At 36.6% G+C, this 25,834-nt stretch overlaps 1 protein-coding gene and 1 long non-coding RNA gene across 3 annotated transcripts in view; one reads left to right on the top strand and one right to left on the bottom strand.

Annotated features, from left to right (window-relative positions):
* The window catches only part of CSMD3 (CUB and Sushi multiple domains 3), a 740,574-nt gene that overhangs the window by 528,473 nt on the left and 186,267 nt on the right, over positions 1-25,834 (bottom strand). The window contains exon 5 of the mRNA XM_080381544.1: positions 7,791-7,998. Within this exon, the coding sequence (XP_080237670.1) occupies positions 7,791-7,998 (208 nt within the window). The remainder of the gene's footprint in view (positions 1-7,790; positions 7,999-25,834) is intronic.
* Positions 7,906-19,843, top strand: LOC308061501. Of its 2 annotated transcripts, none has more exons than XR_013927255.1 (2): positions 7,906-16,872; positions 17,547-19,843. It is a non-coding gene; the product is annotated as an uncharacterized lncRNA (long non-coding RNA). The 2 variants fall into 2 exon arrangements; XR_013927256.1 differs by having other exon boundaries at positions 17,500-19,843.

The raw sequence follows: 25,834 nt of genomic DNA, 5'->3' as shown, positions 1-25,834 counted from the left end.
TGGAACCCAGTTGATCCCACATATTGAACCCACAACTCTATCTGATTCAGTCTCAGGGAGATGGGAATCTTGAGGAAAACAGATCCTCACACAACATTGATGACCAGGTATCCAGGACTTAGGAGGAAAGCGAAGAGCTAAGTTATTTCAAAGTGAAGAGAAAGCCACAGGCCAATATGCTTCATTGCTTTAGAGAATTGATTACAATGGTAAAACATAAGAGAATTTGCATATATAGGGATGAATGCAAGGAAAGTGGTGATAAATCTTCTGTAGAGGAAAGTTATGATTGACTTATTAATTAAGGTTATTCTCAGGAATACAAGATTGTATGGATAACAGGAAACTCATTGACACAGCCTGCTTGGATCTAAAATTAAAAAAAAAATGAATCACTTCATTTGGTACTCTCCAGAGGGTCTTGAAGAATGGCCCCTGAAGAATGACTAATTAATAAAAGAAAGATCTATTTACAGCTATTTAACATGTGATTTTAAGGGAAATGTTGGTTTAAGAAGTTCCTAAGACACTAACTACAGAAGCCAGGAATTCACAAGGGGGAAGAGCACACCATATCATCCTGGTGTCTTCTGCTCTTTTCCTAAGCAACTACTATTGCCACTATCAGACACTGAACTCCAAACATAAACATTTATTGATCAAAAATGGCTGTTCTTAATGATGTTCAGATGCTGTTGCAACACCATGCTACACCATCGCCAAAACTTTATAAAATTAAATATTTTTCACAGAGAGAAAGTTAATATAGGGATAAATTACTTTTATTTAACATAAAGTTTATTCCTTATGAATATTTATTTAAGCATATATACACACTATAAAATACTGTATATTATTTGCCTAACTGCTTTCTAAATGTTCTGCTAATATTTTAAAATGTCATTACCAGAGTTTTTAAGCTTGGATTCAGAAAAAAGCCAACAAGTGCGATATTACAACAATACTTGAAGGTAAAATCTAATTATCTTTTTACAAAATGTAAAAGACAATCTACTGTGAAATTCAAGAATGCTGTGTTTAAAGCTACTGGTCAATCATTACACTGATACTATTTACTTAGGACTAGATTGTTCTCGTATTTTTATTTGAGCTACCAGCCTTCATAGATCATAATTACTTTTTTTTTTTTTAATATGAGAAGGCTTCACAAAACTCTTACAGGGGAATTATGATTGTCATAAATTTGTAACCAATAAAGTTTGCTCATTAAATTTTTCTTAGCTGTGCTATACAGAAGAGTAAACAAATTAATTTCACAATACAAAAAGAAAAACAAAAAAAACCCAACAAATCCACTGAAAAGTTCATCAGGAATGTTCCTTGATCAAGGATAGACCCAAATTGATAAGGAACAAATAAACTGATTTGGCAACTCAAACAGAGACCCATATTTTTGTGTTCTTATTCTTTCTCATCCATACAATCTGCAAGGGAGTCTTAAGTTAACAGGCTATCTTGAAGAAGTTTATTTCAAGGTTCAAAAGTGTTTTAAGTATCTCAGACAAAACCTTTTAAAGCTGGGTGGTTTTTTGTTGCAACTAAGTTAAAGGAAATATTTTTTTCACAAAATGTAATTTAATTCTCCACAGAATATTTAAAATTAATGCAAAGGGAGTGTTTCTGTTGGGGAAAAAATGCACTAAATCACTGTTGCAAGGGAGAAATTAATCTTGTTAGTCATGGTTCACTAACAGCTGTCTATTCTAATGCAATTGATGTGGTGCACAAAATATGCAGTATCAAACAATTAAATATTTTAATATTTTTCAGAATATAAATTAATTACCTATGGTTGCACCAACATAAATTTCATTCAGTATACATCATTTTACATTGTGTCTAGATTTATACAGAAAAAAATAGATTTTTGCTAAAATCAGAAACAGTGTTGGTCTAAACAATACTATAGTTCAATTTGCTAAGGAAAATACTAAGCCTTCTCAACATTTAGGAAAATTAAAATACCCAAGAATACAGTATTAGTGAGACAGAAGTGATGCGAGTTATTTGGTTTTAAAAGGAGTAATTACATCATATTTCAAATGTACCTTTGATAACAGAGTACTTAGGTACCCTACTATTTTGTATGAACATGTCAGTGGTAGATCCAATGTTAGAACACTATACAAAGATCTTCTTAGAAGTACACTCTTACCCAGAGAAAAGAGACCTGCAAACTTTGGGGTTTTTTTGGTTGTCATGGTAGAAATTAAGTACATTTTCCCTAAAACATTTGAGACACTGCTACACTCTCACCTTCACATAAATGCACATCTTCATGTTAGTAATAAAAATTTGCATAATGTGTTCTTTGAAAAGAAATTGTGATCCTTATTCAGACTACAGCAGTAGTTGTCTGAACGAGAGCTCTAAGCACATACTTTATGACAACCATTATTTTCTATCACTTTGCAGGCTATCCACCGAAGATGTATTGGTTAATTCAAAACTAATCATCATTTTTTTTAACAACAGTTAAATTAAGCTGGTAATCAAGAATAGAAGGTACAGATTTAATGTCTTTGCCTAGGACAGTGTGAAATATATACTTCCCATGCTCATCTGCTCTCATCAGGAGACTTCTCTAAGCACATCATTCATGGAGTATTCTAGGAAGGAGATTCTACCACTTTGTCTACACAATTTAACTGAAATCTTATCAATTGTCTTAACAGTTTAGACTAGAGCACATGCTGGAATCCAGGATACCCATGTCAAAGCAGCCTAAAGAATCATCCCAGTTTTCTGCTCAGCAATTATTAAACAGTACATTAAAAGTCACCAATAGCAAAATAAAGAAACCAAAACTTTCCAACCGAAAGTACTCTAGCCACAAGCATTAAAAAACTCTTGTGTTCAGACACCCTCGGAATATTTAATTCTAAACTTCCATATGCTGGATAAATTATACCATCGTGACACTGCTCTTTATTTAACCACTGAATCTCTTAAACCCTAACTTTTGACTTAGAAAGAAGTATTTCACTAAATCTCATTTATTTTCAGGTTTGTGTTTTGTTGATAAAAAATGGGGAAAATAATTTCCTCAAACTAATAATTTTCTCTCAGTTTTACTTTTGAAATGAAAAAAACTCATTTCTATTCAATTCAAGCTACCAAATACCAGAATCACCCCTTGACATTAGATAATAAAAAACCTGAAGGGCATCTATGCATTTTTTTCCCATGACTTAAATGAAAATGGCCTATCAAGATTTTCTTAAATAAAAGACTTGGCATAACTGAAATATTATAATGACTGACTGGAAAACTGTGGTAAGTTAGCACTTCACAAAGAATTCCAAGTCTTCTCTTGTAGATAACCCCAGACTATATACTTGATGTATATTCTAGCTGAATTTTTTACTTAGAACCAAAAAGTATGGCTACTTTGTTATGCAGATATGCAGAAAAAGGAAAGTTTGAAGGTTTTTTTACATGATGTACCTATAATCACCTAAAGCAACAAAAGTACTGCAAAATGATTTTATAATACTACTGACTTTGCAGATTTACCAATATGTTTACAGTAATTTTACAAATTGTGCACTATTTGTTTTCAAGAATGAACGACCAAAAGCCTGGTTTTAGTTTTAAACATATACGTCTATATAAACTTCATAAACTAGAATACCTTGAATTAAATCTCAAGCTGCAGTCTAAGGGGTTATAAAGTAGTACAACTGTAAAAAAAATTACTGTTAATTAAGCTTTCCAAATTATTTTTCCTAACATATGGGGGGGATACTTTTGCATAATTGAATACATCAGTCTAATTTAGGGAACATAAATGGCAAGCTAAAAAAAGAATATGCTCTCAGTCTGCTTCTCTATGAGAGCAATTATTAAATCAGTATTGTAAATATTTTTGTTTTGTAAACAGTATGAGAATTTCGATATATGAAGTAATTTTATTATATCATTTATGTATAGCCAAAGCCTTTTTCAGAAAAAAAAAAAAAGTAATTGTTGTTTGAAGCTCATGACTGAATGCGTAAAGCACACTCAAGAATAACCAAATGCACATTTAGCTATTCAAGTGACTCATATTGTCTGTATGTCATTGGTATTACCTCACTAATAATTATTATAAATTATTGTTTAAAAAATCTTTTAGCTGACAGCTAGTTGAAAAGATTTCTGTTTAACAGCTTAAAAAACTAAATGGCAATTAAGTAATATTCTAATACAGGTAATTAACTATGTAGGTGGCAATATGAAATAAATTATGAAATACTATTTGCTAGATCTGAGAATTAGTGTATAGGCTTCTACTATACCCTGAAGTACTAAGGAATATTACTTATAAGCATCACTTGTAGAAACTGAGACTGATGCTTTATAAACAATGTAATTACCTAGCTTTGTATATTTTCTTAATATAAGATTAAAAATCACAGAATCACAGAATAGTCAGGGTTGGAAGGGATGTCTGGAAATCACCTAGTTCAAAACCCTGCTAAAGCAGGTTCACCTCAAGGAGGTTGCACTGAGTTACATCCAGGCAGGTTTTGAATGTCTCCAGAGAAAATGTCTCCATAACTTCTCTGGGCAGCCTGTTCCCACGCTCTGTCACCCTCAAAGCAAAGAATTTTTTTTCCTTATATTCAGTCAGAACTTCCTGTGTTGCAGTTCATGCCTGTTGCCCCTTGCCCTTTTGCTTGGCACTACTGAAAAGAGCCTGGCCCCATCCTCTTGACACTCACCCTTAACATATTTTTATGCATTGACAAGATCCCCTCTCAGTCTCCTCCAGACTTAAGAGGCCCAGCTTTCTCAGCCTTTCCTCATAAGGGGGATGCTCCAGTCCCCAAATCATCTCCGCAGCCCTCCACTGGACCCCCCTCTCCAGTAGATCCATGTCTCTCTTGAACTGGGGAGCCCAGAACTGGACACAGCACTCCAGGTGCAGCCTCGCCAGGGCAGAGCAGAGTGGAGGATCACCTCCCTCGACCTGCTGGCCATGCTCATAATATACCCTAGAATCTCATTGGCCTTCTTGGTCACCAGGACACCCTGCTGGCTCATGGGCAACTTGCTGTGCACCAGGACTCCTAGATTCCCACCAGTGTGTGGGGTTGTTCCTCTCCAGGTGCAGGACTTTATGCTTGACTTTGCTGAAATTTGTGAGGTTTCTCTTCGCCCAACCCTCCAGGCTGCCCAGGTCTGGCTGAATGGCAGCACAGCCTCTGATGTGTCAGCCACTCCTCCCAGTTTTGTATCATCACCAAACTTGCTGGGTGTATGCTCTGTCCCTTCATTCAGGTCATTGATGAGTAAGTTGAACAGGACTGGACCCAGTCCTGACCCCTGGGGGACACCACGAGCTACAGGCCTCCAGCCAGACTCTGCACCACTGATCACAACTCTGAGCTCTGCCATTCAGCCAGTTTTCAGCCCACCTCACTGTCCACTCATCTAATCCACACTGCCTGAGCTGACCTATGAGGGTGTTATGGGAGACAGTGTCAAAAGCCTTGCTGTGGTCAAGGCAGATGACATCCACTGCTCTCCCCTTGTCTACCTAGACAGTCTTCCCATCATAGAAGGCTCTCAGGTTGGTCAGGCATGATTTCCTCTTGGTGAATCTATGTTGACTCTTCCTAAGGACCTTTTCCTCCACATGCTTTGAGATGACCTCCAGGCTGACCAGCCTGTAGTTTCCTGTGTCCATCTTCTTGCCCTTTTTGAAGACTGGAGCGACACTGGCTTTCCTCCAGTCCTCAGACACCTCTCCTGTTCTTCATGACCTTTCAGAGATGATGGAAAGTGGCTTGGCAATAAGAGCTGCCAGCACCATCAGCACTCATGGCTGCATCCCATTGAGGCCCATGGATTTGTGGGTGTCAAATTTGCTTAAGTGATCTCTAATGTGATCCTCATCAAGCAGAGGAAAGCCTTCCTTTCTCAAGACTTCCCCTCTTGCCTCCAGGGTTTGGGTACCCGGAGGACTGGCCTTGGCAGTAAAGACTGAAGCAAAGAAGCATTCAGTAACTCTGCCTTCTCTGTGTCCTTCACCAGGGCACCCACCTCATTCAGCAGTGGGCCCATATTTTCCCCAGTCATGAAAAACAATTTAGTTTATTTGGTCTATGCTATGTTTGGGGTTTTTTGTATTGAAAATAAGAAAACAAGACTACTATTGACTTTAAAGTGGCTAGCAACCACCTGTTGTATCAGGTGTTGTTCATGCCTCTGTTGTGCAGAACCCTCATAATGCTTTATGAACCAGTTAAGAGCTTAAGATTTTACTGCAGAGCATCACGGTTATTTATAGTTTTGCATATGTCCTCTTTTTTGTGAACCAATAGTATATTTAAAGCAATATAACAAATACAAGGATTTGTCATATTCGCATGTTTCTGGAGTAGTGTGATGCTGTTACCATAAAAATACCAGGCCAGAAAACCACACAATGTATAATTCAGTTTTTCTGCTTAACTGAAACTGATCTTGAAAGAAGTTGTTTACTATTTTATTTCTTCTGTTTGTTCTACATAAGGCAACTACACTGAGACCAAGAATTGCAGAAGCCAGCCTAGCAAAAATACTGTTACTACTACCAAGTCAACAAACAACCAGAAACACTATCAAATTTTGTAACAAGAATGTATAAACTAACAAACAAATACTATATGGACATATGGTTTTGTTTAACAATCTGCACATATTCTTGAAGAAACTGAATGTCCACATTATTTTGACTCAGAATGTCCCAAGCAAAGAGCTATCAAGGATGATTAACTGAAGTAATTGCTGTTTAGGACAAGGCAACTTTAAAGAATAATTACATCCTGGAAAGCTGGCAACACAGGACTCTTGCAATTAAGATATATCTGACACTTGTTGGCCTTAAGCAAACTACCTTAATTATAATACTAAAAATCACACTCCCTACACCAGATACCCTGGTCTACAAAGAGACCCTCCCTCAATGAACATGCATAGTTAGTCAATATGATTGTGTAACCATTATGTAGATTATCTTCCGTCAGTGCTAGAGGATTGAAAATTAACAGATCAATATTCACGTAATTGTATATAAATCTGATTGTGGAAACAATCAAGGTGTGCTACCTCACCTAACACCCGAACTTGCACAACTCAGTATTAAAAGCAGTATCTCATATTTGATTTTGCACACTGGGTAATGAACTCACTTTTGAGATGACAGAAATACTCTCTAAAAGTAGTATATTTGGAATAAAATCAAAACAAAAAAGTGCTCTGTCTACTCAGCTCAGGTGTTGCATCTCACAGATCAGGATGGAAATTTTCTAGATAAGTGTAACAACAGTCATACTCCCAGCACATTATTTAATGGGACCACACATGCAATACAGAAACTCCAGAGAGAACCTGTGACCAATGCTACTTCCAATACTCTGCACTGAAAGGACTCTATACAATTTACTTTCTGAAATTATGAAACTCCCTGCAGGCATCACCAATCCTTACCAGTACAACAGTCCATTCTATTCTGTTTCTAAATATATACATATTTTAATACATTTTAATCGTTAGGCCTACAGACAGTGAGGTGAATGAGTTGACAGTGCCTTTCATCTCAATGTTACATCCCTGGAGTATATTTGGAAATTATTTTACAGCTGCAATTAGAATATCAACATTTATGCCATAGTAAAAGCTGTTACTGTTTTTTTTGTTTTGTTGACTATCTACTGACAAAAGGAAAAGTAAAAAAAAAATGTCTTTTCATCGTCTTTTGGGTTTTTTTTACCATATTAAAATCGCAATATTTGACTTACCATATTGTAGGTGGTTCAGAACCTTCTACTTCCAAATAATCATATTTTTCTTCCATTTGGAAATCTGTAAATATGAGTGAGATAGTATCACCAGGCTCTGCCACAACTGTCCATGTGCAATCCGCATTATTATGATATTCATTAGGGAAGTTGGGGCTCGAGATGATACCACTGGATCCTCTCATGGTTCCTCCACATGCATCCTCAGCTGTTAAAAAAAATCATAATTGTCAATAAAATCACCCCTTAGAAACGTATACTTTCTTGTTGAGAATAGGAATTTGCTACCTTTTAGGTGAAAGATTTCTTAAGGTTTTTTAACACGTTAGACTTGGAATGCTGCTGCAAAGTTAAGGTGCTAATAAGCAATTGCTTCAGGTTCCAGTTATCTAAAATTTATTATACTAGTGCCGGCATATACTTTTTCAATCTACTCTTTATTATTTTGATTAGCATTGTTTCACTCACTTTACAATAGCATGCAAAAATGTCATTATTTCCTCTTTTGCTTTAACCAAAAACATTTTCATAAAGTGAGTTGAGTTTAATCCCTATCATATGCAGTCTGACATACGATGTGCAGCAGCCACATTATACTGAGAAAAGAAGCATGAGACTCCTACCCATCTTATGCTAAATGTATTATCATATTTCATTTTTGTCAACATGTAGTGATGTTTAAGTTTCTCCTCCAACAAATCTTTTCACAATTTTCAAACAAATGATCAGTTTTCAAACCAAAGCCATTCATGGGTGATTTCCCAAATGTCAGATGGAAGACACTTTCGCAATTAAGATGTTTACATCACAGTAATTTTAATGTAAGTTTTAATAGATCAAGTATTTCAAATTCAACCATAACAATAAGTTTTTCACAATATGTTAATAATTGTGAAATCATTTGACCAATTATCACAACCAATTATTTACTGGTTGTGAATACACGAATAAACTCCTAAAATAGAAGACTCAGAGGAAGGAGATAGGCAAAGGTGATGTGACCATAAAGTTTAGGGAATAATGCAGGGCATGACTGAGCACAGATATTGCAAAGATTGACTTCTATCTCAATACAAAGAGGACCAGAGGATGCCCTTTGTTTTAGGTAAACAGCTATCAACAGTTGACTTAACTGCTAGTGCAAGTATTTCTCCCTCAGTACATTTAGAGCATGAATATCTGCCTGACCTAGCCAGACCAGCATGGGAGGAGAGAATATTTGACTCAGCCCAACACAGAGTATAAAAACTAGACACACACACACACCAAAAAAAAAAAAAAAAAATTAAAAAAACCAACAACTTTCAAAAAGACAGCTTGAGCTGGCTTCAACCTTTGTATTCTTTCCCATGATTGGGGATGCCCAGTGTTGTGATGGTGACCATATTATAGATACCTGTAATGGGAATCACATTGGTATTATGATAAAACTGTATACTGCAACAACTATATATTTTGCTAGGTGTAACCTGTATTTGTGATGTTATGCAATATATTTTCTATCACTATGCTAAATTAAAAATCCTGTGCAACATCAACCATCTTGAAATAAGTACATTTGATACCAAACATTACATTCTCTGCATGTGTCATATCTAAAATAACCTGGTCACACAGTATTTGGATCTGACACAATAATGCTTTATTTTCTAACATAAATCTGATCCTGAATAAACTAGATAAATATTGCATATTTACCAAATCAGTTCTAACACCAACGGAACTAATTCTAAGATTAAAAAAATCTCTAGTGACTGATGTTGTGTATCTTCTAACAATACATATATCTAATAAAAATTGTTTTGAGGATATGTCAAAAATTTTTCTGTGAGCTAATAAAATTGATTTTGAATGTAGTGCTGTTACTTTCAGAAATGGAAATACCTTTCAAATACTTACACAAAAATACCATGTTAGTAGATAGAAATACCATATCGCATTACTTATACACTTTATTTCCCAAATGTCTGAAGGGTCCCTGAAAAGCAATTCGTAGTTCTGCTTAATTAGAGTGCTTATATGAATAAAACTTGCCCTAGAAAGTTTTGAAAGACTGAAACCCCAGTAAATATTGCTGAAAAATTAACAAGAATAAAAAATATAATAGTAATAAATTAAGGAGTATAACACGATAGAACAAAAGCTTTAAAGAATTCTGACACACATTTCACTTTTAAATTAATTACAGTAGTTTAGGAGTTTAAAATATCAGGTTTTCTCTCTTAAAATTTCTGCTAAATTATTGTATGACCACATTGAAAAATTATAGTAAAAACACATCTCGGATTTAATCTTACTAATTAGCCAGTGTACTTAGCATCCAATAAATACAATGAAACTTAGGAACCTCATCACATCACAGGTTCAGGTCCTTTACAGTGAAAGGAATAAAAAAATATTTTAAAAGGCAATAATACAGTTTTGTTTTCATGCACTGAGGACAATCAGGAGAATAATTTTTATATGTAAGTTCACAGAAGTAAAATGTCCATTAAAACAATGTGTAACACACTGGTTCAAGGATTTTGAAAGATCTGTATATTGATTTTTAAATATTGGTTGAAATAGGTTTTATCAAGTACTGATCTGAAAAAAGTTCTCATAGGTAAATTTCCATAGCTAAATTACTGAAGCTTATGCAAACTGGAAAGACAGACTGGCATGTGACATAGTTTTTCTGCTCATGTAACAAATTAAAAGCAGAAAACTAGGTGTATTGTGCAAGACTGAAGACTTTGGATTAGTTTTTTCAGACCCAAAATAGAAATGCTTTTGGAAAATACAGAACTTTTTTTCTTTTCACCAAGGAATTACAGAGAAAGGTATCCTAATTTCTAGCAATATAAAAAAAAGTTCACTAAAAATGTTGCTAAAGTCTACCAATGCTTAAAAGAATAGACTGACCGTGTTTTAAAACACAAGCTGTGTCAACAAGCATGTCTGCTATTCTGAACCACATCTGTTTAGAGATTTTTGCCAAAATGTAGTTTTGCTACCATCAGCAAAATGGCTCACAGAAATCATCAGTTATTTTGTTCTGATTAATGTAGCAAATTTGCTACAAATAAATTTAATACTAACTACATTTAAGTGCTGTAAATATAACCAAAAGCACACCAGATATCATTGTAGCCTCTGTAATGCAAGCATTAGCCCAATAAATAACAGAATTAATGTACTGTGTTTCTATATTCCTCCGCATACATTATCATTTGCTTGTGATTTATTTTATTTCAGTCTTGCAGTCAGATCCTCACAGGTAAAAGCTCACATCCAGGAGAAAGCTACCAAACATTAACCCCCATGAAAATGTTTGGTGCCTTAAGTTGTGAAACCACTGGAAAAAAGAATTGGTCTTCAAGTAAATTGACAAACACTGAAGTTGACCGCAGTTCTACCACTGACTTTATAGTGCATAAAACCCTGACAAATAAAAGAAAATGTAATAATTGTTTCTATGCAATCTGCTTTTGGCACCTGTGTTTCTCTCATATTGCAGCATAATTGTTTAGATGTCAGTTATGAAACATTACAACAAAAGAATAACTTATTTGTAAGGGAAATTTATGAAGACTAACAGTAGCCCATCTTCATCAGTCTGCAACAAGTCCAATAATGATAGGTGAACAAGGAAGAAAGAGAGGAAAGATATTCCTTGCAGTGATTTCTGTATAGAGCCCTGAGAACCCCTCTCACTGCCTTTCCACAACTTTCTGAATTGCCTCTGTCAAACCACTGAAGGAGGAGTCCTCGAAGATACTTACATGTCTCACACTCCAATCCCTGCAATCAAAATGTAATACCTAAACAGCGGTTAAGCACCTAAATGCTTGAAAGAGTTGTGTATCTGTCCCTGTTCTTTTAATTTCCAGTTACCAAATATGGAGGAAAACATTAACAGGAATGGTAAGAAGACAATACTTTGGTTAAGACTTGATAGAATCTGATAATACGCAATTACAAATACATAGGTACCATTGATGACACCTAAAAAAAAAAAAATCTACTTTTAAAATTCCTACCCCATATTTTCAAATTTAATTTATTTTGTCATGTACCTGGAAAATTTACCTAATCCACAAACTTGCAAATATGATACAAAGGCATAAATGCAAAATATATGCATACTGCCATGATGTCGTTTTTCCAAACATACTTTTCTGATCTTAACCTAATGCTGAAAGGGGAAGATTTTTCAAAGAAATATGCAAGGTGGGGACTTGGCTTAGAAAAGCTTTTCAAAGTATTATGAATTCAAATTAAGATCTATATCTGAATATGCATAAGGGTTTTTGTGCAGAGGGAGTATCACTGATATTATGATGTAAGTGATAATTATGGCAGTACAAAGGTTTTGAGGGTTTGGGGTTTTTTTTTTGCTTTTTGTGGGCATAGACTAGTTTTTATTTATATACATAGGTACGTGCAGCTTTTTTAAAAAAAATATGGCTAAATACATGCAAAAAATAATGTGAAATGAGTATACATTTAAATGATTTCTGGTGAAAATTAATTTAATTAAATTTTGTATTTTATTTTCTAACCATCTTCCTGGTTTACTGTTCACTGTTCCTTTTTCATAATAAATTTTGAAAATGCGTTTCTCTAAGTTGGCTTATTTAAATTTGATTTTCTGCTTATTCTTGTAGGTTTCAATGATATTTGCAATAAAGTAACATAAATATTGAACTGTACTTTTCAATAAGATAGATGATCAAAGACAGGCATTATTATTAGTGATTTATAGGCCATGCAAATTCATGGTTTGCAATGAGAATTCAATAAGAATGCATGATTGATCAAGCTTTAATCTGGCACACAATGTATTGCGTAATTTTATCTATCTAGATATTTACAGTGTAACAAACAGTTAAACTTAAGTGCTTAATTCATCACAGAGTAATAGACATCCATTATCTGTTCTTGAAAACAACATGAGGAAAAAAAGCATGCCACCTTTTGAAGTTTAGACAATGATCTTTACAATAGCCAATAAAGGTTCTGAGCAAGCTGAACTAATTTTAAAGAAAAGCTAAGAGGATCTGCAGTAATTCCTCTATATCTTGATCATTAGTTACACAGTGTAGTTCAGGTACAACCCCAGACATACGGTTGTCTGCTCTTTCAAATTTTAGGCAGTCTTATTTCACACAAATTATCTGAGCAATTTAAAGGAATCCGCATTCTATCAGCCCCTTTAAAGCATTTTACAGTCATATTAATTATTGCTCTTAAATATACATATTAATAACTACATTTCAGCTGAATATCAGGACAGATTTTTACATTAGAAAGCTATCAATTCTTTGAGAAACTCCAGTGCTCTTCAAAAGTATTCAACATAGGTAAACACATAATACTAACTACTGATTCCACTAGTGATGTGAAAAACTACTTTACCTGTTTCTGCATAGCAAATGCATGCACAGAGGTATAGGTATATGTCTACACAAATTTTAACCATCTACAGAATTTTATTTGAGTCAACTGCTGCCTTAAATAATGGTATCTAACTGCTAAGAGTTAGAAGAAAACTGAAGAAAACAGGGATCCTGAAAAACGTAATTCTGTATTCTATCACCCCATATTTAACTTACATTAAAAATAGACCACTTGCATGCATAAAATAATTATGTGGAATGTGAAGCATAACTCTAAGTATTTTCAGATGTTTCTCAGTGAAAGGTATTTTGGTTTATATCCTTCCAAAACAGCTCATGATTATTTGATGCAAGAAAGTAGAATGGAAATGGAAATTAATTACACATCTAATACTTTCTGATATTTTTCCAAAACCACAACACTTTAGTTGTAATCTCAATTCTAACAGGAAAAAAAAAAGTTTTTATAAAATTCCAGTGTTTTCCAAATAAGAATTTTAATCAATTAACTTCATATTCAAAGTAAAGGGTAAAGAAAATGAGATTATCTCCAGGCAGTAACTTGGCATAAGAAAGCAAAATATTGTCAATTAAAAAGGCAACACACTATCTTAACTATAACTTGAGTTACACAAACATTTCTGAACCAGAACGTACTTTCCTTCCCCAGAACCTTGTCTCTTTTTGTTACTTCTGAAAGTTTGTCAGAGGTTAGGGCTAAATAAAATAAAATAAAATAAATAAGTAAATGAAAAATAATCTCACCTAGATAGCAGGTGATCACTGCTTAGGGAGGTACTTTTAAGCTTTCAATAGGCATGCATTATGAATGTTTTAACATATGTCTATAACAATTATTTTCTGATTTTTTTTTTTATGAAGCTCAGAATTATCTTGGCTTGAGTATCATTGCTACTAGCATTTTATGCTTAGTGTTTTCCCCTTTATAGGTCTGTATGTTTATACACTCAGACTGTTTTTACAGAACACAGCATTGAGAAGCAGCTTCATAACACGTTTTGAATTTAATTTTCCACAAGTCTGAATTTGCTGGTTCACCCTTCAGCAACTTCCACAAATTTCCAATGTCACACTTGACCAGTGCTTAATCCAATGCTCTTACATACACTACAGATTTGCACTTTCCTGCACATCCTATACTGCTTTCACAAGAACCAGCTTAGAATGTGTTTCTTATTAAGTTTCTTCATTGACTGTGCTACAGGCGAGCAGCAGAAAGGAAACTATATAAGCTGAAGTGGAAAGCCCCTTAGAAAATTAAGCTCAGTTTTAAAGTCTGTAGTGTAATAATCTGATTATGAAATTTGCAAACGAACACAATAATAGGTTACATACTCACAAAAACATCTTTAAGAAGCTCATAGGCAATGCCATTTTCTAGCAGAGTTCCCTCTGCTCCCTCCTTTGCACAAACTACACTTCCCTGTTTCCAACCCACCTTTCTTTGAGGATCTCTGTGTCTGTTGTAGGACTCCAGCAGCGCCAGCTGTTCTGACTCTGTGATTTTGACAATGTTACTGATCTTGCAATTACATATGAATTTACAGTTCCTGTTCCCCATGCTACATGTGTTTGTGTACAGGCACTTGAGATGGGTCTCTGGTCATCCCACTTCCTCAAAAAAAGAGTGCAATCCCTCATTGCCCTGCCTGGTGCATGCTTCCCCCCGTCCCCTGCTCCCCAAAAACCTGCAAGCTTTTGTCACCAACCCCAATAAACCCAGGTTAAAGACCTCCTCACTAAGTTAGCAAGCTTCTTGGCAATGGTGCTCTTGCCCCACTAAATAAAAATTAGTTACCCAACTAGTTTAAACTGAGTCTCAATAATCTAATGCTCAGAGAACAAATGAATGGGTCTTTAAAGTATAGAGAACAGCGTATGTAGTATAATGCATATTACATTTATTTTCATGTAATATTGAGATATTCTAAAAAGTCCAAATATAACAAAAGATATATGTAATTTCTGAGAAACATTTATATGTTGGCTTTTTCTATAAACCTGCAATAATAGATGTTAGCTTTTCCTCGTAATTTATGCACAAACTAACCTTGCAGCTTTCAGAAATGTAAATTAAATGATTGCAAAGCATCCATCAAAGTGAAAATCTTTAAGGATAGCTTCACAGATTTGACATTAAGGACATGTAAATTTCACCCAGCTTTTGAGGAGAGGGCCATAAAACATTTCTAGAGGACATATGGAAGTCTTATTTTCTATGGCTTTGTGTTGCAATTCGTAAAACTCACAGATTTAAAATTCCAAATAAACCCAAGGATGATTATAAATCTACATTATTCACATCCTCAAATACTTCATTTGTATGCTCAGTTTAGCTGTAAAATTTATACAGATTTGACAGCCAGCAAAAAAAAAAATCACGTAATAGCATCTGTGGCTAAAAATGTGAGGAAGCTTGGGAGCTTAAAATGGTGCTCTAGCAGAAGTTACAAGGAATAAATTGTCTCCGAGCCTGCCTTTTTTGAGATAAATCCACAAAAACGAGCTATGCCATAAGGAAATTACTACCAAGACCCACGGAACTTGTGCCTACCTGGAGTCCCCGTACTGGGGCAAAACCGGCAGGGGAGCCGTAGGGGTGACCCGTGTGAGGGGACGCCGCGAAGCGCCCCGTGCTGGGCGCACTCAGCTCGGCAGCCAGGGACTCGGCAGCCAGGGACATGGCCACCGCCGGGCCGCGCGGCCGCCACCGAGGAGCCGCCACCGAGAAGCCGCCGGCGGGGGCGGGAGGCACGTGGGGGAGCACAGCAGGAAACCTATAGGTGCACGTGCGGATGCGCTGGAGGCCGTATAGAAGAGAGGTCGTAAAGAGAGAGAGGCCCCTGGAGGAACCCATGCCTGGACAAAGGACAGGAGCGGGGCTAGAAGGAGGGCAAAAGAGGCCGTTTGGCGCCACCACCTCACGCGCCCCTGCGCGCGGCAGGTCGCTGGCGGGGCGAGTGAGGTGAAGTGCGGCAGGAGGGGGCAGGGCGCTGGGGGACCGGAGCGGGGGGGAGGCGGGATCTGGGGCGAAGTTGAGGCGGGTAAAAGGGGAGGAAAGTTTTTTTTCCTCAAAGTGTTTAATTTTTTTTTTTTGTCTTCTTTTGTTTCGCAAATCCTGAACCCGTAACTCAATGTTTGTGTTAATTGGCGACATAGTCCAGCGAGATCCTCGGGGCTGGCTGTTTTCCCTCAGGGAAGCGATGTGGGTGTCGTTGGAGGAGTTGGGCTCTTCTGAAGGGTTGCCGATAGGAAAAGTGCCTCTGTAGTAAACACCACACAGTAAACTCATTTATTATTTTATCTATAAAGAAGGAAGAATTTTAACATTGGAAAAATCTTGGCACATAAAGCCAATAGTTTGTGCAGGTTTTACAACAAAACGTGAAAATTGTGCGGTCTGCTGAATTCTTGCCTATGTATTTGGAAAACGTCAGAAGTTGTTTAGTTAAAAATGTACATAGCTGGTTCATTTAAAAAAAAAATCTGGAGTAGGACTTGAAATTTGATGGAGTAACTCACAAACGTGTTTAACAATATAAGATAACCCGCCAGTCCGTACATCAGCCAACTTTTCCTTTACTGCTGTTTTCCAGCAAGAGAATGAAATACACCTTTTCTCACATGAAAATGAACCTTGGGGAGGCATTGGTGCTTTGATTGCTTACAAACAATGCAAGGTAATTTAAATGAATATATTTGGACAAGCCTTCCTTGTGTGAGCACAAGGGAAGAAATTAAAAAGTTTTGTTGCTGATCAAACTATTTCCAATTGCTTTGTGAAACAATAAAGATTAGCAGTTCTGCAGTGTTGAATTAAGACATTAATCCGGATTTTATAGTTCTCAAGTCTGATGTTTACTGTGTGAGTTGCTGAGGGGCAGAGGGCTTAGGAGTAAATTCATTAGAAATAGAATACAGAGGAAAGCAGAAATTACTTTAGTTGTTTAGGCAAAGAAAAGAAAAATAAGATCTAAAAGTGAATATTTAAATGAACCAATTTGAAATTAAATTATTTTTCTTTCTAATTATTTTAAATAACTGCAAAGAAAAAGGTTTTTTTACTATGGTTTTGAAATGTAATTTCATCATTAAAATCTGTATTGTTTTTAAACCAAACACGCCAAACATGAGAGATGATCAACAACATATCATATGAGATTTTAGAAATTGTTAGGGATCTCCTCCTGTAAGAGACCTGAGTCGGTGAGAACCACCATCACCACAGCAGATGTTTTTTTTAACATTGCTGTGGCAGGAAACTTACACCATACACCATCACCACAGCAAATGTTTATCTATGGCAGGAAACAAACACAATCACCACAGCAAATGTTTATATCAACATTGTCAGGGCAGGAAGCCAACACCACTACCACAGCAGAGGTTTATCTCAACATTGTTAAGGCAGCAAACCCACCAACTGACACCATGGAGCAACAGAGGGAGCTAATCCTGAGAAACTTCATCAAACCCCTGCGCATGCACCCAGACCCAATCGAGGATCAAGGGGTCTGGAGACCTCTGAAGACCACCTGACTGTATTGGACACACACACCACTGCCAGGTGGAAGGTGTGGTTAAGCAGAACAGCTTGTGACAATCGTATAAAGCAACGGAACCAACCAACATCAGATGGAATGTTCCCCCACCACACTTGGAAATGGATCAGACTGACTGGACACTGCAGCTCTGGGGTGGTAGCAATTGCTGTGAAGTCTTTCATTCTTTCCTTCCTTTCTCTCTTTATCTCTCGCTCTCTCCTTTGCATTTGCAAACCTGTTGTTGGGCAAATAAAGTTCTTTGGCTCTTGGCTCCTTTTTGAGTTTTAGTTCTGTTCCCGAGAATATAAGCAGAACCTCTCTCCAGTCTTAGACCAGCATGTAACACCTCTTTTTTTTTTTTTTTTTTCTTTCCATTTCTCACTAAAGAAACTATGCTAAAGTATGTGTTTAGCAATGGCTGATTTTTACACCTGGTTTTGCAGTTTTGCCTCTGAACCACAAAGAAACTATTCAAACACCTGTAATTGAGCCACACTCAATTACTGGGAAAGGTGTTGTAATTTTGTCTTTGTTTCTCACTATCATACCCTATTTTTAATTGGCAATAAATTAAACTAAACTTCCCCAAGTCCAATCTGTCTGTGATGGTAATTGTTAATTGATCTTCTTGCCTGTATCTCGACCCATAAGCTTTTCCATCTGTAGTCTCTTGCAGCCCTGTTGAGGAGAGGGACTGAGAGAGCAGCTTGGTGGGCAGCTGGCAGCCAGCCAAGGTCAACCCACCACACAGGTGAAGATAATATAGGGATGTACAGCGTACAGACATAGCAGAGGGTGGAATATAAAAACTTGTCTGGGTTCTGAAGAGTTTCAGTCCAAGAAACTGCTAACATTTTCTGAAGTGGGAGCAGGCTGATGAGAAGTATGTGGGCTTCAGAGTCATGGGGGGAGATCTGTTTTCAAATGCTTTCTTAAATTCTGTTACAAGTTTGGTTTTGATAGCTTCTAGAATACAGCATACAATTTTGTGCAACCACCTCCCTGCCCTGCCCCACTGCTCCCCCCCACCCCCCAAAAAAAAAAAAAAAAAAAAAAAAGTCAAAAAAAAGTCAAACAAGACATGGATATGCTGCAGTGAATTCAACAAAGGTTCACCAGGATTGTTGGGACTGGAGTGCTGGGGAGACTGAAGGAACAAGGCCACTTCAACCCAGAGATGAGGCAGCTTACGGAGGCCTAACCTAACAGTACCCACAGTGCCTGTGGAGAGCCTATTGAGATGACAGAGGCAAGTTATTTGCAGTGGTGCATGAAGAACAAGAGGCAATGGATCTGACAGGATGCTCACAGTGCATATAAGGAGAAACATTTTCACGATAAAGAGTGTCAAGAAGTGGAACAGATGGCCCAGAGAGGTCTTTAAACACAATTTCAGAGATTTGAATGCGGCTCAAACTCCCTCTTTGAACTTCTTTAGTACAGATCACTTCTGCTTTTAAAGACTGCTTCAAAATCTGTTAGTGCTTCATCCCCAGTTGAAGTTCCTCCTTGCCACCTCAAAAGCTATGCTTCTGAAAAAAACCCATATATTTAAATAAATATTTAAATATTTCAATTTCTGAATTCCATTTTGACAAATATTACCAATTTAGCTAGATTAGGGGGGAAAATCAGACCCAACAAAGCATAGGTATTTTTGTTAGTGTTTTAATAAAATAGTAACATGAACTCAAAATTGAAATTTCAATAAAACAATAGACTTTTAAATGTCTCTTGATTTGTATCATAAAAATTACTAATGTCTATTTCATTATGAGGTACATCATGTTACTAATTTTCCAGTTTAAAATTCATTTATTAATAATACCTGAATAGAATTTTGCAGAATTTATAGTTTGGTTGGAAAAATCAATTACAGTTCAGTTGAGATGTTCCTGTTAGAAAATTTATCATTTCTCAAAAATCCCTGAATATATAATAGACAGAAATATATGACAACACTGTGTGATGGATACATTTTAATCTTAAGAGTTGTTGCCTGACAGCTCTTAAATCTTATGAGTTGTTTTTATGTGACTTACCTCAAAAAAAAAAGCATTAAAACATCTTAAAGCATGAACCGCTTACACCACCGAGATATGCAAAAGCAACAAACAAACAAAAAACCCCACCAAACCTCCAACAAACAAACCAGCTTTAGCCACAGAAAGGTACATGTCTTCATAAAACCTTACTATCTTAGGTCCAAATCATGCCTCTACCTAACACAGACACTTAAGCTATGAACAATCACTTCATACTTCCTTTGGATTTAGAGATAAGAACAAAATCTGAAATGTCTCACTACATTCTATATGAGGGTTATCCGCTGGAAGTATCTTCTTTTCTGTAGTGACCTGTAAACGAAACCTACGACAGCTGTACTCCTACCTTAGTCAGCCCCATTCATATCTATGTACATCTTGGTGAAGAGTCTAAAACTCTGAACGGACAATAAAATGCGTCTGTTTCAACACTGTTATGGGACAAAATTGGATGTGTCAAGACCTGAACAATAGGTACTGTATGATTTCTTTATCTAATCTGCAACTAAAGCTATAAGGTGGGACCAAATCCTTAGCTGACTCAGTGACACTGAAATTTCTGAGTTGTAAGGTTTGTTTGCAGGGTTATTTCATTGTGGGCACTGACATATTCAGGCCATTGTACAACAATTCTAAGTTCATTATTATTCTTCTCCTTTCTGAAACATATAGATCCAGACTAATCATGATTAAACTCTAACATTTACATTATACTAGCAATAAATTTGTGGTATAAGTTATATGCAAGGTATGCTTCCTCTTCATAATTCCAAGTGTAAAAATGTGTCTTCAAAGAAGTGTTTATGAGATACTGCTATAAAGGATGTTTCTTATACTTGCACCAAAAACTTCTTTATTTTAAATCTCATTAGTAAGAGTTACAGTATTTGGGAAGCAGATTCAGAAAGAAAAATATGCTTAAATGTACAGTAAAGAAAATATGGTTTAAAAGATTTCAATAATTTTTACATGTTTGGGTAGAACATCCAATCTTTGACTACCTAAAAGGAGGCTATGGAAAATTTGGGAGTCAAACATTGTTCTAGGGCGCACAGCAAAAAGGCAAGAGGCAATGGTCACAAATTGTAAATTAGGCTATTCAATTTAGACATCAAGAATAATTAAAAAAAAATGCTATTTGAGAGGATGATTGTGATACCAATTTACCTGGAGAGGTTGCGGAATTTCCATTCCTGGAGATTTTCAAAAGTGATGAACAAGACCCTAAGCAAATATATCTGCTTTTAAAGTCAGATTTGAAAGGTATGTTGGATTTGATAACCTCTTTGTGTCCTAAAATAAGTTCTCTTATTTCTATGATAGCTTAGAGATAGGAAAGAACAACAGTGACCAAACAGATTGAAAAAAAAAAAACAAAAAGAGGAGCTTGTATTCTCTGAAGTGATATACTATTTTTTAAACTTGCCTGCCCATATTCTAGTAGAATATCTAGAACAAGATTAGAGAAAAAAAACCAATACTTCCATTTGTTTTATTTCCAGCTGTCTTGGCCTCATATTTAAAACTGTATTTTTTTCCTCAGAGCAAGTGACTTGAAGTTTCATACCATCTAATGCAAAAAGGATTGCAGTGCATACATCTTCAATCATTTTTATCTTTGCTATAAGAACTGTGGAATGAGACCACTTGAATCTTTTTTACTTAAACCACCATGCAAACAACTATTACTAATTTTCTACATTACATTTGGTATAGGACCTTAGTGGGATAAAAGTCTGTCATAATTTCCATTGTCTAGCCCTTTGAACCTTCTGACCTCATGGCAACTGGATTACAAGGAGCATGAAGCTTAAAATAATTTGCTTTTATAACTGAAGAAAAAATGCAAATGTTCATCAAAATATATTTCTAAAATTTACAATTCCATATGCTCAGGTTTATAAAACAGCTAAACAACAAAGCATACTCTTACCAAGCACTGTGCAAACAGGAAACACAATTTGTGTGGCACATTTGTGATCTCTTTACTCCTGTAACATTACATATCTAAAAGAATCTGCCTTTTATCCTAGCACAAAATGCCTAAGGATGACAAAATGTTTTCAAGATTTCAGAGTCAAGATTTTTGTAGTTGCTTAATTATGCAGAGACCTTAAAATTCAGCACTTCTGAATGTGATCTGTGACTACTGCTTTGCCAGAAGAGAAAAACAGGACTTAACCTCTTCTGAAGACATTTTCTCAGCCAATTTATGACGACTGCTTTGGCAGCTCTGTTACCTTGTTTGCCAAAATTTATCAAACTTACATTAAGTCTGCTTGCATTTGAAAAGTTCACAGACATGTTCAAATTTGGAAAACTAAAATGAGAATTTGAAGGAAAAGATTTTTACACCACAGAATCATTTAGAAATAAGAGTTTCAGTGTTCTGCTTGAGGGATGTACAAAGAAGTTTTTCAAGTAGAAATTGAATATATCTCCTTCCTGTACCCAAATGCCTCTGCCACTCATACCTCATCCTACTACCAGACAAATTTATTGTTACACTCAAAATCTTCTTTTGGATGAAAAGGAGCACACAATGTATATGCAGACAACAAATTATTTTTCATCTGATTAGTGATTTAATGGTAGATAATAGTCCAAATCACCTAATGCATGCAGAGAAACCTCACTAACTTTGCTGCTACCACTACCTTTTCAGTACTGCAGGAGATGGAGAAACCATGATGATAGAGGCTGGAAGCTTGGGACTTCTGACACCAAGAGGACAACTCCTGCTCCTCCTGCAGCACTGCAGCATCAGAGTAGATCAGTGCCCTGGTAGCAGATGAGGGGCTGAGACCTGTGTCAACAAAGCACTTGAGACAGCTGAGCCTGAGCTCTGCAGCAGAACCAGGAGGAAGTGGGAAATGACAGTATTGGGAAGAATCCCTGTCGCAGGAGATGCAGGCCTCCACCTTCTGACCTGTCATCTAGGGAGGGTTGATGCTTGTAAGGGGCTCAGACCCCAGGTGCTGCTGAGGTTTCTCTGGCCTGAGGACTCCTGCTGCTCTTTCCTGTGGGCACTACCTGAAAAATACCAAGCATGGCTACACAACCCTTGGGTGAGAGTCAAGGGCTGAGTGGGGGCTCAGGTGTTTTTTTTTTCTCAGTGCTGCCAGTAAGGGGAAAGTGCATGAAGGGGAGTGAATATATCCTGTTGGTCAACATGTGGTTACAGAGCAGATGTGGACAATCAGCTTTTATTGCAATAAGACCATCTCTGAGGATTAAGAAGTGCTTGGAAGAGATAGGATCCAAGAGCTGAGGCAAAAGTATCTTTGCCAACAGGCTGGCCAACCTGGTGAGAACAGCTTTGAAGTAGGAATCATGGAGAGGAGATGATGGGGGAAGAACTAGATGAGGCCTTCTTCAAACAACTGAAAGAAGCCTTACATTTGCAGGCCCTGGTCCACTTAGGGACTTGCACTACCCTGAGATCACACAGAGATCACAAACAATCCACAAGTTTGATAGAGTGCACTTATCAAAAATTCCAAACACAAGTGTGTTATACCTTCTACAGGTCTATCAGCAGCAAAAGGAGGATTAGGGAAAATATGAGCCTTCTGCTAATGGGGCAGGGGTCTTTGTGACAAAGGGCATGGAAGAGGCCAAAGTACTCAATGCCTTTTTTGCCTCAGTAAAAATTGCCTTCAGGAATTCCAGACCAGTGGGAAAGTCTGGAGCAAGCAAGAATTAACCTCAGTGGTAGAGGATCAATCTAGGGAACATTTAGACAAACTGGACATACATAAGTCTACAGGATCTGGTGGGATGCATCCACGAGCTGGCCAATGTCACTGCACCACTGTTGATGATCACTGAAAGGCTGTGGAGATTGTATGGGGTTCCTGAAGACTGGAAGAAAGTATAAGTCACTCCTACCTTCAAGAAGGCCAAAAGGGGCATTTCAGGGAGCTACAGGCTGTTCAGCCTCATCTTGTTCACTGGGAAGTTAACAGAACCAACCCTTCTGTAAGCCATTTTGAAACATATACATCCTTCTTATTTCACACATCATTTACTCAACAGGTCATAATAGCATCTTCAGAGCCATTCTGATTTATGATAAGAACCCAGTGCATTAAAGATATGTGCCCAAAATCATTATAGATTTTTTCCAGGAAAATTGCAGTGCATGCATAACAAGCAACCTAAAATCCTGGCTTGGTGTCCATTGTACTACTTCAAACTTGGAAAGTGATTGGATCATGGTCCAAGCATTTATTTTTATTTTCAGTAGCTTGTTATCAGCTACTAAGAACTACAAAATTTCAATTACCAGGACTTAAATACATGCCAAAACATGAAATAATGAACTTTTGTAAAAAGCAATGATAACAAAACTGAGATAATAATAAATAAAAAATAACATACATCTTTCCAATGCTTTATTCAGATAGTATTACAACATTTTTATTAATATTAAGGGTCACACAACTCTCATCCTTCATTCCCATATCCATCCTAGAACAGGATATGTGCTACACATGCTGCTGATCCTTCTGGCACTGATGGCCATACACATCTCAGGCTCATTTTGCACCTATTAAGTAAAAATTAGCTTTACAGATTGCTTCAATAAAAACATCAGATTCCAAACTTTCGATAACCTGACAAGGTGTGGTGAGTTGAACCCAGCTGGCAGGTCAGCCCCTACCTAGTTGCTCACTATTCGTCCCCAGCAGGGTAGGGAAAAGGATCAGAAGGGCAGAAGTGAGAAAGCTTATGGGTCAAAAGACAATTTAATGAGTGAAGGTGGCAGGAGGAAAGAGAAGGAAAAAAAAACCATCAAACAAACAAAAACCAAGAGATGTCACTCACCATCCAGTGCCAAGTCAGTCCTTGAACAATGGCTACTTTGAAAAAAACCACTGACCTCTCCCCAGTTTTATTGATCAGCATGACATTATATGGCATGGATGGAATAGCTCATTGGTCAGCTGGGGTCAGCTGTCCCAGCTGTGTCTTCTCCCAGCCTCCTGTCCATCTGAAGCCTAATTGCTGGGAAAGATAGGGGCAGTGAGAGACAGAGAAAAAGGCCTTGACGCTGTGTAGACACTGTTCAGTAATAGCTGCAACATTGGTATGTTTTCCACACTGATTTTGGTAACCCATCTAAAACTGATGCTGTAGGGGCTGCTATGAGGAAAATTAACTCCATGCCAGCTGAGCAGATTACACCAGGTAAGAAGTTTCATACCTCCAGCTCACAGTGATTTTAGTTTGAATTGCAGACACAAAGTACTCCTCCTATTGAAAGGATACAATGTTTCAAAATACAAGACGCTAAACTATTCAGTGTCATAAATCTTTGTGAAGTATCTTCATACTACGTTTTAAATCTTTTCAAGGTATCCAAAAAGCTGAATACATGTTGTTACTGTCAAAGTGCTTTCCTGATCAAGGTAATTAAAATCAGGATTTACAGTATCCTACTATCATATGTGATAATCCATCACTATTTATTTGCAGCATGTTGATAATGGAACATCTGAATACAATGGAATCATGCTATTGAAGTGTCTGGGTGAAATAAATATTGAAAGGGCATGAATACAGACAACTCAGTATCACCAACTTCTCAACAGATGAGAAGTCAGAGAGCTAGAATTCCTTTTTTTTCATTTTTTTTTCTGATACCTGTAGCTAGAGCAGAGATCTATGATAGCTATAAAGTGCATTAATCAGAATATATATAATATTTGCTGACCTTGAACCTCAGTATAAGTGCACTGAAACAGTATAATCAATGTAACAGCATAACCAGTAGTACATAAGCATTTTTGTGATGTTGTGATGCCATAGAGACAGAATATACAAGCATTTTTGAGAAACATATTGTTACAGTCTGCTAATAAGTTATAATTAATTGACTGTATTTGATTTTTATAAAATCATTTGGAATAAGAAATATATTTTAATGAAACTTGTAGTTGCACAGCAAAACTGCTATGAAATCCTCTGTACAGCCCTGTAGCAAGGCCAAAAGAATAGGTCAGAATCACCTAGCAGGAATGATTAGAACTTAGATAACAGACTTAAGA

This window comes from Falco punctatus, assembly GCF_963210335.1.
Source record: "Falco punctatus genome assembly, chromosome: 3".
NCBI lineage: Eukaryota > Metazoa > Chordata > Aves > Falconiformes > Falconidae > Falco > Falco punctatus.
Note: the sequence above shows the minus strand (reverse complement) of the source record. Positions and strands in the feature narration are given on the sequence as shown.